The 13,045-nt window shown below is 40.2% G+C and overlaps 1 protein-coding gene across 1 annotated transcript; it reads right to left on the reverse strand.

The window, feature by feature from the left end:
- Positions 1-246: 246 nt before the first annotated feature.
- LOC140235396 (folate receptor gamma-like) lies at positions 247-9,240 on the reverse strand. Its single transcript, XM_072315423.1, has 5 exons — positions 9,070-9,240; positions 4,281-4,469; positions 2,821-2,956; positions 914-1,083; positions 247-369 (listed from the first exon to the last, which is right to left on the reverse strand). Exons 1-5 carry the CDS (start codon positions 9,238-9,240, stop codon positions 247-249), a joined length of 789 nt encoding a protein of 262 aa, XP_072171524.1.
- Positions 9,241-13,045: the final 3,805 nt, after the last annotated feature.

The raw sequence follows: 13,045 nt of genomic DNA on the forward strand, positions 1-13,045 counted from the left end.
TATGTGAAGTTGGCACGCTGTTGACTAGAGTCGGATGCGTGAATGTGGGACATTAAGAATTAACATGGTGTGTTCTCTGATTGTGCTTGATGACAATGCAGTTTACTCTCATTTAGAGCATCAAGCTAAATCCCTTTGTAGTTAACAAAATGCAGCACATTTTAATTATGATTTAGCTGCACTCAATTACACACACACTAATGGCAAGACAGCTGTGGCATGACATAACATACCACATCTCTGACATCAATGTTGCTGCCACAAAAGACACAAAGTTGTCACAAAGCTGATGAAGCCCACAACATGCAGCCTACTGAACAGGAAGCTGCCTCCATTCATCACTAGCTCCTCTGCTCGTCTCAGTGCAACCTGGAAGAGTAAATGAGAAACAAACTCTTGACACACTTGCACGTACATGTAGGCCTACTGTTAAGCACGATATTTTTGCGGCATGAAATTTTCGCGAATGGGAGCTGATGGCCTTATACGCAGCATGAAATTTTCGCGAGTTGCCCCGAACATTCAATGCATATAATGTAGACAAGATCTCTAGCATGCATTTTAATTTCACAAAATCTGGCTCTCGAAAAATTCGCGAAATTAAATGCACGCAAACATTCCTCGTTTTACAGTATACGTTCACATCAGGATCTCACTTGACACAAAGGTGCTTTATAATCTGTTCGTCTACATACATTAAAAACTCATCTTTTGAATAATTCTCCCTGCATGCACATTTGAATTTTGCATGTTTTGATTATCAGTTTTCAACGCGCAGTAGGTAATGCGCAGTAGAGGTGGTCAATATAAATGTCCTCTATTATCATTATTATTATCATTACTATAACTATTAAAGGCAGCATAGAGAGTAAATTTTGTCAGGAAAGCCAGGAAGATATACCCCAAAACCCACCTGTTCATTTGGGTTTGGCCTGTCGCTGTTAAACCACAGCACCATGCAAGACTCGGTGTCTGGCACAACCTTGAAGGACCTGTTCCAGATTTTTTCACACATGTTGGTTGCATTCCCATACACGGCCTCAAACGTCCGACACTGGCTGTCTGCTGGACACACATTTTGCCCTGGGACACACAATATACATGAAAGAAAACCAAAAAACCAGAAATAAAATATGATTTCACTTCAATTTACAGGTGAATGACATTGCTGAAAGCATGCTTTCCCCTTAAAGTATGACTGAGAGACACCTTGGCACTACTGTACATGTTATGGACAGGACTTGCATGCTTTAGTTTCAAGTCCATAGGAAATTCTATACAACACCTACTTAGAATGTAGCTATCCGATTGGCCGATTGCCCACACATGACATTTTAGTGAAAAGTTCCATTGCACGCTCTGGCTGTCAGCCATGCAATTCGTTTGAGCAAAAATGGATAGCGCATGGCTGACGTCACCCATTTCCATTGACTCCCATGTTTAACTCAAGATTGTCTCGGGAGTTTTTGTTCCATCGCACGGCTCTGATGTCACAATAAACAAACATTTGCCGCGCACACTCAACAATTTGAAGCGCGCTAACAAGCGCGTACTTTTGTCACTCATTTCTGTGAAAACAACTTCGTTCACGTACATACGACTACGTACACGGTGACTGCAACTGTGCGGCTACTCATTCGTCTATCAAAGAAAATGGTTGCCATTTCTGTGCTAAATTCAAGAATCTGTGAGTACCAAATCTGTTGATGTTCGAGGTGTTGTATAAAACAAATAGTGTATGGTCTTTACTCGTGCAATGGAACAAGATTTCGCACTCGGTGAAAGATGAAGCGCATTATTCGCCGAGTTGAATAGTGCGCTTCATCTTTCACTGAGTGCGAAATCTTGTACCATTGCACTCGTGACCATTCACTATTTGTATAACATCATTTGGTCCATTTACAGCACACAAGTCAATCTCATATTCAGGTCTGTATAATGTGGTAAAAACTCAGAGCTTGCTTTGAAGATTAATTGCACTTGATTTGACAAGCTTGAAGTGTAAAACAAGATCTGGGATGAAAAGAAAGGTAAAAGACAGTGCCTCAGACACCTTTTTTGGCGGAGGCAGCTTTTTGCTTGATTTCACAGTATGGAAAAGAAACAAACAATTGTTTATGGTAACATACAGTGGACTCAGAAGAATAGATATTACAAACTCTTACTATGGGAAACTCATTTTTCATGACTGCAAGTTTAAAGGGGAAATTCCCCCTGAAAATTAGTTTGTAGGAATAGAAGCATAAAAATGAAAGCAACGGGACAGTCAAAGTCTGAACAATTCTGATGAAAACTGAGAAAATTATGATCTTTTGAAGGTGTGATCAATATACAAAAATTGGCAATTCTGTGATGTCACAAGTAAGCTTACCCCATTTGCTCTATACTATAAAATAAGAACTTTTCATTCTCCAATCAAGAAAATTTCTCATCATATATGCACCCAAATACAATCATTGTAAAAATTATTTACACAACCCTGCATGCAAAAATTTATTCATTCACCAATAATACAAAGAACAAAAACAAAAAACAAAACAAAACAAAACCCCCCAAATCAAACAAATAATATGTAATCCTAAGCACAAGGCAAATGTAAGGTGAGCTTAGATTCTACATCACAGAGATGGTACTGAGCATCAATTGATTTTCAAATCCTGATATTTATTCTATTTTGTTTTGTTTTGTTTTGTTTTTACATGTAACAAAGTGTTATCACTGGTCTCTGGGAGTTTGTTTAATCAATTAAGAGTCTACTGTACTTTAAACTCTCAAGAAACTGGTTGCAGCAGGGCTACACGATTATTAAACACTCCACACCTGTAGACCAGTCCCATCCTTTGGCCCAGTTCGCTTTGCAGGTGAAGTCATAGCGGCATGCCTCAAACCAAATGTTGCATTCGCTCTGACAAAGGGGCACACCGGCAAAACGTTCATTCCTGATGCTGATGTTGTGCTGGATTAGAAAAGGGTGAAATATTGTGTCTGCAGTTAAATAAAGTTTTGATTTTTTTTCCATGTTTTTTTCTCTCAAGGCAGAGTGGGTTTCCTTTGTGATCCATGCCCAAATAATCTGCCATGCTCTGATGATACACATTTACACTTTGAAGAAGCAAGGGTTCATCTTTTCAAAAGAAACCTGTGTACCTAACTGTAAGACAGTAAGCTGTATACTTTTTTCCCATCTCCTAACATTATTCTTGTAACTCTGAAAAAACACCCTCAGTGGTTTGTTGGGAAAAGTGGGTAATCCCCACTGACACACTCGCTATCCCCTTCATGTCTTCCTTTGAGTTTTTACGCGCTACAAGATATACGCAACTCTAGACCACCACACTTCATTGTGTCGAAGGGATGGTGCCCAGACCATATAATGGTGCTACAATTTTCCCCTTCCCACATTTACAATTAATTCTTTCCCTTTATTTGTGTGTAAAGTTGCCAAGTCATATATTCACAATGATGGAATTAACATCCTTGTAATCATGCCTCTAGGTTCTTGTTCCGCAAGTAATCTAGTCACCTGGCAGGGACTTTATACAGTACATCCCCACTCCAGCCCTGATCATACTGGGAAATAACAAGCTTCCATATATCCTCTACTGTCAAGCGTGTCTTCATTTTCTATTTCTACAGGCCATAAATACTGGTTGAACTGGACTTCACTTGTGTGGCAGTTATTGCTTCGCACTGTGTTCTGGAACTTCTGACTGTATTTTACAATAATCCTCACGTAACACATGCCCCATCACCAAATTTTGTTTGGATTGTAAAATTGTTAGACAAATTGATCAGAGCGAACTAAATCTGTTTGGTTACTCAAAGCAATCGAATCAAAGCACACACACACAGAAAAAAAAAATATCTAAAATCTTATATTTAATATTTCTCTTTTTTTTTCAAACAGTTGACAGCAGAGCTTGACACTAGCCTTTTTACACTGTTGGCCTGTTTGGGTCACTAAAATCATTGAATTTGAAATTATGTTGGCCCAAAATAAAAGAAAACCTATAAATCAATTTTACATTCTAGCTACCCAACAAGGTCACCAAAAGGGAGCCCTTCTACAAATTTGGTTGCTGTGGGTCATGGCTAATGTTGAAACCTGGTCATAGGATGCAGCACAGCTTAAAATACTGTATCATAAATTATCCTTAGTATAAAAAAAAGACTGTAATTCTTAAGTTTACTTAAACCATCACTGCTGTACAAACTGTTAAACAGAACATATCTTGTTAGATTGTGCACCCCCCCCCCCCAACCTTTCTGTTTCTGCTTACTGGTACAAGCCATGGCCCAACATTTGGCGAGCACTCATAGAAGCACAGGTCCTGGGTCATCCACTTCTCACAGTCTGAAGAGAGTTGCTGTTCGCAGTGGTTCCAGTCAAAGTTGTGCCACGTTGGACTAACGTGCAGTCCCTCTGTGGTCTCGTCTGTACAGCAGGATCTGTCCCTCCAAGGCAAGCACTGGAGGTAGGACAAGTTAAAGGGATGGTACAGTGTATAGTATTGGTTGAGGTGAGGATGCAGTGTTTAATGTTTTGTGAGATATTTAGAAACCACTCTATGAAATGTTAAATAGTATACAATTCTAAGGGGAACTGAAAGTTTATTTGATGAAAATTAGTTTTGTTCAGCATGACTAAGATATCAAAAAACAAGGTAAAACAATGTGATCCTAATAAAACTTGTGGCCTGTCGCATCTTATTAGGATCTCTTAAAATGTTTAGATATCTCTGCCATTTCAAGACCAATTTTCATCAAATAAACTGTGGATTCCTCTAACAATTGCATATTCTTGTATATTTCATAAGAGATTTCTCATTATCTCACAAACACACACGCACATAAATGTTGGAAACCTACAGCCCTTAATCTAAACCAAAAGTGTACCATCACTTTAATTCCACAAGATATTATTCATTGCTTTCCACCAAGATGCAGGCTCAAGGACTTTAAATGAAGGCTTTGCTGATACATTGTACTCACTCTCATTTTGTGAATGGAAAATCATGTAGTTAAATTTATGTTACTACCACAAGGTCAATTTTAACATCTTTAAGGGTACAGTTGCAATGTTCACGTTGTTCCAATGGTACAGAGTCACCTTCAGACAAGATACAAAGTCTCACTACCTACACCCCACTGATATCTCACTGGACAGATTCATACACACAGTGTACAAGTACAATGTATTTCACCATAGATTCAAGATAGAGGCTATTTACACACACATGAACAATGTTAAAGCAACAAATGGAGCTAATATCGTCATATCATTATCCTTTCTGAAAACAAGATACCCAACTGATCTAGCACTCGCCCAAGTATTGCAAGTTCACCTTCTACACTGGCTCCCCATTCATTATCGACTCATGTTCAAGTTACTGCTATTTGTTTTTCATTCATTAAATGGAACTGCTCCTCACTACAACTGTAATTTGATTGCCCCTTACAATCCTTCTAGGCGCCTTAGGTCTTCAAACTCATCTCTACTTGCCGTACCACAAACTCACAATGCTTGGGGTGATCGATCATTTCTGCATGCTGGCCCATTCCTATGGAATAGACTCCCACACAACATTCGCAATCTGTCCTCTCTAAGTGAGTTTAAGAGCTCACTTAAAACTTGGTTATTTAGACAAGCTTTTTCGTAAACATTTCCTTTATTCCTTTTCTCATACCTCCTTTTCACTGTTTTTTTTTTCTCTCTGCCTCTCTTTCTTGCGCCATGAGCATCTTTTCATGATGGATACCGGCGCATTACAAGTGTTCATATTATTACCTATATATCATAAACTTGGGGAGCTTTGGGGGCCTCCAGGGGTCACTGTGTGTTCTATCACACTGGCAATATAATACTGGTACCTGCAAAGTACAATGTAGTTCCCCAATGTAGAAAATCTGACTGCAGGTTTTCTAAAAGAAGATCAAAATAGGAAAAGTGGTCCCCACTTCAGTCCTGGTCCTGAGGGGGCCATCCCTAGATCTGGCATACACAAATTTGAAAGTACATTCACTAATCAATTTACCCTGCGCCTATCTGGTTTTATAGAAATTTTTATGAAAAGTTTTCGAAGGTGGGGTCCTGGGGCCCCCTTGAGGCCTCATGTGAGGCATGGTGCCCATTTGTACAAATATACTATCATCCTAGCTCAGGGTTCCCACAGAAATTTGAAAACAGAATTCGATGACTTTTCCATGACTAAATTGCTGCTTTCCATGACTTCCTTTCTGGCACGGTTTCCAAAATCAGACACTTTATGATGGCCTTCACCTCCCAACAGCTATTCGTTCCACCCACTATCTTACTCATGACATGTAGATGTATTATCATTGGTATAATCCCGGGAGTTACATGTATGCCTATGTAAAATTTGGGATGTCATAAAACTGGGAAAAATGGAAATCATGAACACCAATTATAATAGCAGAGTATGATCACAGAGTATGAGAGTTGCGTGACACGACAAACTCGAAAGCTGCCATAGCCAAGAGGTAAATGCAATTCCATGACTTTTCACAAATTTTCCAAATTCCCTGACTTTTCCCTGACTTTCCATGACCACAAATTTTTCCAGGATTTTCCATGACTGTGGGAACCCTGCTAGCTGTAATATTTGCCTAGTTTGGTGACAAATTTGACCAGTGTTTTCAAGAATGTTCATGAAAATGTGAAAATAGGCCCTCACTTGGGTGGGGTCCACCCCCTTGAGCAACAATAAAGGGCACCTCTTGATTTGGCATGAACAAACTTATTTAAGCACACTTACAAATGCACTTAATTATGTTGTTTAGCATCTCACCTCTATCATTTCTGGTTTTACAGATGGAGATTTTGTACAGATTCTCTAATACTGGAGTTCCAGGCCCCTTGGGGGACCCGCCAGCAGGGCATGGTGCCCATTTGTTCAAGTTTATAATCTATCACCCTCACAATAATACCGACAAAGTTTGGTAAAAAACTGATGGTTGCATTTTCAAGAAGAAGTTGAAATTTTTTTTATTATAATTGAAAATTGGGCCCCAATTTTCATCAAATAAATGTTGAATCCTTCTTAAAATTACATGCTCTTTCATATTTCATCCCACTTAGGAATGTTCAAAACATGAATCCCCACCTCAACCAGTACTGTACAGTCCCTTTAAACTCTATCTTTACTTTAGAATTGAAGGATAGGCCATAAAATACGGAGAAGGCAATAAAGACTCGTTCATTCATAAACAAATATGTATGCAAAACATTTACCCTAGTTCAAATTACCCTGCTGTGATAATTTAGGTACGATAGAAAAAAAAAAAAAAAACAAGAACAAAAATGGAAGGAGGATCTGACAGTCTTTGATTTCCACTGGTTGAAGGGTTAACGTTGTAAGAGGATGAGCCGAGTGTCGCGACTAGTAGCCATAAAAAAGATCCAACAACAGATACATTTTAAATAACCACCAGGGTAAATGTTTGTCAGTTAACTATCCTGGTAATAAAACAAAATGTAACTGGTACATAAATTTACAGAGGACAGGATGCCAAATAAGGTGTGCTAACCTTTTCTAACCCACTTTTATTACATGCATTTCCTGTACAAACACAATGCAGAGGTTGACCTGCAACCCGTCGAGGACGGGCTGATTTTGCTACAACACGTGTTTCCCATAGACCCCTGCCCGAGTATACTCGGGACTCGTCCTCAATGGGTGAACAGGGTATAATTAGATTTCTCCTTTTTTTTTTTCGTAACTTTTTCAACATTTGTACAGCTATGTACAGCTCATAGATAAGTACAGTGTAATTCATGCTTGCTATCTTCATGGCAGAACACAGTGGATTGTGTTCTAAAGCTGCAAAATAATTGCAAGCCAATCATGTAAAAAATGCAAAAGCTCTTGCACTGTTTAAACAAGGCATTTTCTTTCTTTCTTTCTTTCTTTTTTTTTTTTGGGGGGGGGGTACTTAGGTTGGCCAAATCTTTTATAAGATTGGTGTTCAAACAAAAGTTACAAGTACTTTAAATCAAGCTTTATTCACGGCATTTCTCAAAGAATGTTTCTAAATCACAATAAAACACATTATAAAATGGGTTCAAGAACGTAGCCAATAGGAAGCGCTGAAATGAGTCACGTGGGCTTTGATTACTTTAGTACCATTGCACTGCAGTACCAGTGCGCACTCAATCAGTTGTTACAAGTGCATCGCGCGCTACTATACGCGCTGTCAATACCTGTAAACAACTTCTAGTTCGGGCTGCGTATGCCGGCCGGCCTTTCTTGTGTGCATAACATATTATGTGGCGTACGTATACAGTACTCTTATACGTACAGTACTTACATGTGCGGGATTTCCGAGTACGACGTGCTTGACTCGACTCTCTCGAGCGAGTGCTACATGTAGCTGACTGGACTATTGACCCACAAAGGTACATGAAAATGCTGTTAGTTTTCAACCCATTTTATAAAACAAATGATGCACAGGATTATTTCGTGGCGTTAGTGGAGACGCAGCTCACTCTCGGGTATTTACAATGTAGTGCAACATGCACTCGGCTTCGCCTCGTGCATGTTTCACAATTGTAAATACCCTCGAGTGCGCTACGCCTACACTAACGCACTCTATCCTGTGCATCATATATTACAGCACATTACACTTTCACTACAGTCTTTGAGGTAAAACTCTTTTTGATTTTCAAAGATAGTCCCTGCCTATATTTCTCTCCATAAGATCACTTTGAAGACCCAATAGCACAAGAAATCATAGACTGGTGATAAATCAACTGACAATACCTGTCTGCTGAACTGGGCCTCAGAAGTACAAAGATAGTCTAGTCATGCTATTTGGCAGATTCAAAAAGAAAGAAAGAAAAAGAAAAGCCCCAAAACAAGATGGGATTTTCATAGAGTGCATTCATAGGCATTTTTCAATGAATTTAAAGCGAGATGGCAAGGAACATCATGGTTTTGCATGCAAATTATAAATGGCCTTCTGCTAATGACTCAATTTGACACCCATACTGTAAGTAAAAAAAAAGAGTAAAGATGATGAAATGTCACATGATATGTAACGAGCATATACCTGACTGAAGAGTTCACTTTCAGGACCTGGTTTCTCCTTGTGTTTAACCCCATCGAGACATCGCTCAGTGTAGTACTCCACCGTTTTCTCTGGCTCGGTGGATGTCGTTAGACTTCTTTCCACCACAAACAGCACAGAGATGACAAACAGGCACTGCTTCTCCATCAGCATTCTTGAATCAATCTGTTGAGGAATTCAAACTCTAATTATGATATAGATACCTGGTAAAAGACTGACATCATGCTGTCAAAATAGCATACCATAGCAATCACATTTCAAATGAATATTTAGGTTGTGTTGAAGAGAAGATACCACACGGAATCTACCAGAGTTCAAATTTTCTGTGCTTTTAAAGAATCATCTAGATCACAATGTATTACTAACAGTATCTAAGACAAATTCTGGAATCTACCGTGAGTGTACCGGCACGCGGCGCATGGCCGCGGCGGCAGCAGCGCAGCCGATCACGGTCCGGATTTAATAGCCCCGGAGACCGCGCCGCAAGGCACTACGTGTGGCGGCTGTCGCAGTTCGGTCCGGATTAGCCTTGACTAGATATACTCACCCACGGCCAAGAGCAAGACAATGGCAATATCGGTCGACTTTAACACCGTTCAGCATGAAAGTAGGCCTACATGTATTTGGTAGAGATCAGTGCAGGCACACTAAACGACTGTCATCTGAGATGTCCAAAATATTACATGCACATTCTTCTTGGATGTTACGTACAACACGTGCATGCTCACTCGATCCGATCCCCGCCCGCGCGCAATTTTAACTCGAGATACGTAGTGCGCTTGTCGCGTACAATGTGTGTACAGAGCATGTGCTTCCACCTCCCTGTTTGAAACTAACTACACGTGTATTGACTAACAGCCTTCCCTCACAATATATTTTAGAGCTTTGGCGTTTGAGCCATTGCTTTCAATCAAACAGTTGCTTTTCATCCATGCATACATGAGAAAATGAGCTTAATGTTTGACAATGGATTTTGCAGAAGTGCATGTTTCTGGCTAATCCATGCTATTTCTTTTACAGGTGAAAATATCTAAAAATGATTTGATGAATATCATTTGTGTATGTCTTCTGGTTCCCACCAATAGGCCTATGCCATTAATTTCCTCGATGACACAATAGGTTCTAATAATTTACTTGATGGTTTGGAAAAAAAAAATAAAGTTGTTTATAGGTCATATATTCACTTTCTTGGACTTCCATTTTGTTTCTGTGCAAACTTTTCCTGTGTGCTCATACCAAGATAGGCCTATCCATTGCCCTAATAAGCAATGTGTCAGAGCAGGGAGGTGGACTCCAACCCCTAATCCGGAGATTCTCCCACCTAAAACCCCTACCATACAATCTCTTCATTTGCAGCCGGGGTCCAGGGTTACGGTTCTAGATACTCTCTTGTGCTACCGGGTATCTCAAGCTTTAGCAGAGACTCCAACTTTCCCGTTTTCGACGGGAGATCTCCCGCCGAAAGCCCATTTTTGCAAAATCTCCCGTTCTCCCGTTTGAGATTTGATTTCTACCGCCCTGGCTCTGTGTCTCCCGGTGGAAAGGATTTCTTACTTATTGCTATCGCAGGGGCCGCGGAACGTTTTTCAGTGTTGGGGGGGGGGGGGGGGGGGGCTGCGGGACCGGGGGGGGGGGGGGGTGGCAAGGTCAACAACCCCCCCCCCCCCCCCCCCCCTTAGACGGGATGAATCTAAGGGCGGAATCTTTGGGAATTGAAATTCATGAGTGTTGTGATTTTTTCGTTTCGTTTTTTTTTTTTTTTTTTTTTTTTTTTTTGACGAACCAAAAGTGTGTGTGTGGGGGGGGGGGGGGGGGGGCTGCAGCCCCCCCGCTTCCGCGGCCCCTGCATCGTATGTTGAAAAATAAGCCTTAGATAGCACCAGAGAACATCTAGAACCCTAGGAACTTCGCGCTTCGCACACATCAACTTGGAGTCTCCCGTTTGCTGGGGGTTTCGGGCGGGAGAATCTCTAGATCAGAGGGTGCTTGGGGTTGGAGTCTCTGCTTTAGTTTTCAAAATTTTACAATGGCACTAAGTAAGTAATAAGTCAATGATTCAAAGCATACATTTGGCTTCATAAAACTTCATTTCATATCATAATATAGGCCTATATAATTATGCAGTCATGCAGCCAGAGCGGGAGAAATTAAATCGCAAGCGGGAGAACGGGAGATTTTGCGATAGTGGCGGGAGATTTTGCGATAGTGGCGGGAGATTTCCCGTCGAAAACGGGAGAGTTGGAGTCTTTGCAGTGTTGTTGATGCAGTCACATGGCAATGATACCGATTGTTATTTTCACTTCTATTGTTGTTGGTTTCGACGGATGTCTGTATGTTATATATAGGCAATTTCATGTAGGCCCTACATTTTGTAAATTGTAAATAGCCCATCGAGTATTGTGTTTTTCACGTTTTTATTCTAAACTAAATAGGCCTAGTATTTAAGACTCTTACTGGGCTGCTATTTTCAGTCAATAAACCACATCAATTCAATCAAATTTAACAATTACGCCTATCAGGATTCTGATCCCTGCATTTCAGGAACATTTCATGCGAACTTGACGGATTATAAAATTAATGAGACACAGGTTATTGTTATATTTTGTCGAATAGGCCCATCGCTGTTTTAGAAAATCATAAAAACATTTGAGTTGTCATTCATTATTTCCTTCACTTTTTTTTTTGTATTGTTCTACTAGCACTGGTTGGTTGATTTAAATGACCTTTAAATTTTACCCGTGTAATGATTTGAGTGCTGCGGTGATCCGTAAAGAAGGTGCGAATGTGCAAGTTTTTGTTTCGTTTTCGGATTGACGAAACTTCGGAATACTACATTAGTAGTAGGCCTATTCGGAATGAATCAATCTCATTTTACTTTCAGATTGACGAACCTTTGGAATAATCTATGTATATCATGATTATAAAATAGGCTTTAGAATCTCTGCAATCTGATTGGCCAATTGTCATGCATTGATTTTTACTGATCCACACTGAGCCATGCGTCCGGTAAAATCCGAACGCATGGCTCAAGTCTTGTATAGGCCCTGTGTACCGGGCGCATGATTAGGAAAATGGTTGTAGGGCCTATTTCATGAATTTACGGGCCCATTTTATAACACAATGATGCACAGGCCTATGATCAGTGAGAATTGGATGCTCTCGTTTAACCCTAAAAGGGCCGGGGGGGGGGGGGGCGCGGAATCCGCCCCCCCCCCCTCGACGTTTCGCGCTATAATTCTGTAACGCGAGAAGGCCTCGTCGCGAGGCTTCTTGACTTTCTTCGTTCAAGTCTCGCGCAACTTTTGAGACCAAATTTGCAACGTCCGCGCATACTTTTGCGAAGCCACGCCCATTTTTGTAACGGAATGTCGCCCCAAAACGGACACAATTTTGTGATTTTGTGTACATTTCCTATGGAAAACAGTGCTCTGTCATGAAAGGCATAAAAACTTGATTATTTTTACAATTAATCACTTTCATTGATTAATTTTTGTGCTAATTATGGTAGAAAAGTGGTCAGTGACAATTTCCAATGAAAAAAAAAGTTGAAAAACAAAGAAATACATAAGAAATTCTGAAAACAATAAAATACATAAGAATTGAAATGAGTTTTGGAAGTTTTTGTGATGTACACTTGTTGAATATGCTAAAACAGATTTACAGATCAAAAATTAGACTCTCAATGCTTTTAATTAGGCCAAAATATCACCTTGAGCTTAATTTGCATAATTAATTAATTAAAATTAGAAATTGATTGTTTCAAAAATCTTATGACACAATCTTGTAGATTATGACGCGGGTCTCACGCATGCAAAATTTCATCGCGATCGCACCACCGATGGCCGAGATCTCAGAGGGTTGGGGGGGGGGGGGGGCGGAATCCATCCCCCCAAACCCCCCCGGTCTGAGCATAGCCAAAAAAGCCCGGCCCCATTAGGGTTAACTTTGGAACAGTCTA

The sequence above is a fragment of the Diadema setosum genome, chromosome 11 (assembly GCF_964275005.1).
Source record: "Diadema setosum chromosome 11, eeDiaSeto1, whole genome shotgun sequence".
Classification (NCBI taxonomy): domain Eukaryota; kingdom Metazoa; phylum Echinodermata; class Echinoidea; order Diadematoida; family Diadematidae; genus Diadema; species Diadema setosum.

Coding starts and splice junctions, on each gene's coding strand:
- LOC140235396 (XM_072315423.1), bottom strand. CDS start 9,240: ATGCTGATGGAGAAGCAGTGCCTGTTTGTCATCTCTGTGCTGTTTGTG. Junction 4,470..9,069: donor AAAGTGAACTCTTCAGTCAG/GTATATGCTCGT, acceptor TCCTACCTCCAG/TGCTTGCCTTGGAGGGACAG. Junction 370..913: donor GGCCAAACCCAAATGAACAG/GTGGGTTTTGGG, acceptor TTACTCTTCCAG/GTTGCACTGAGACGAGCAGA.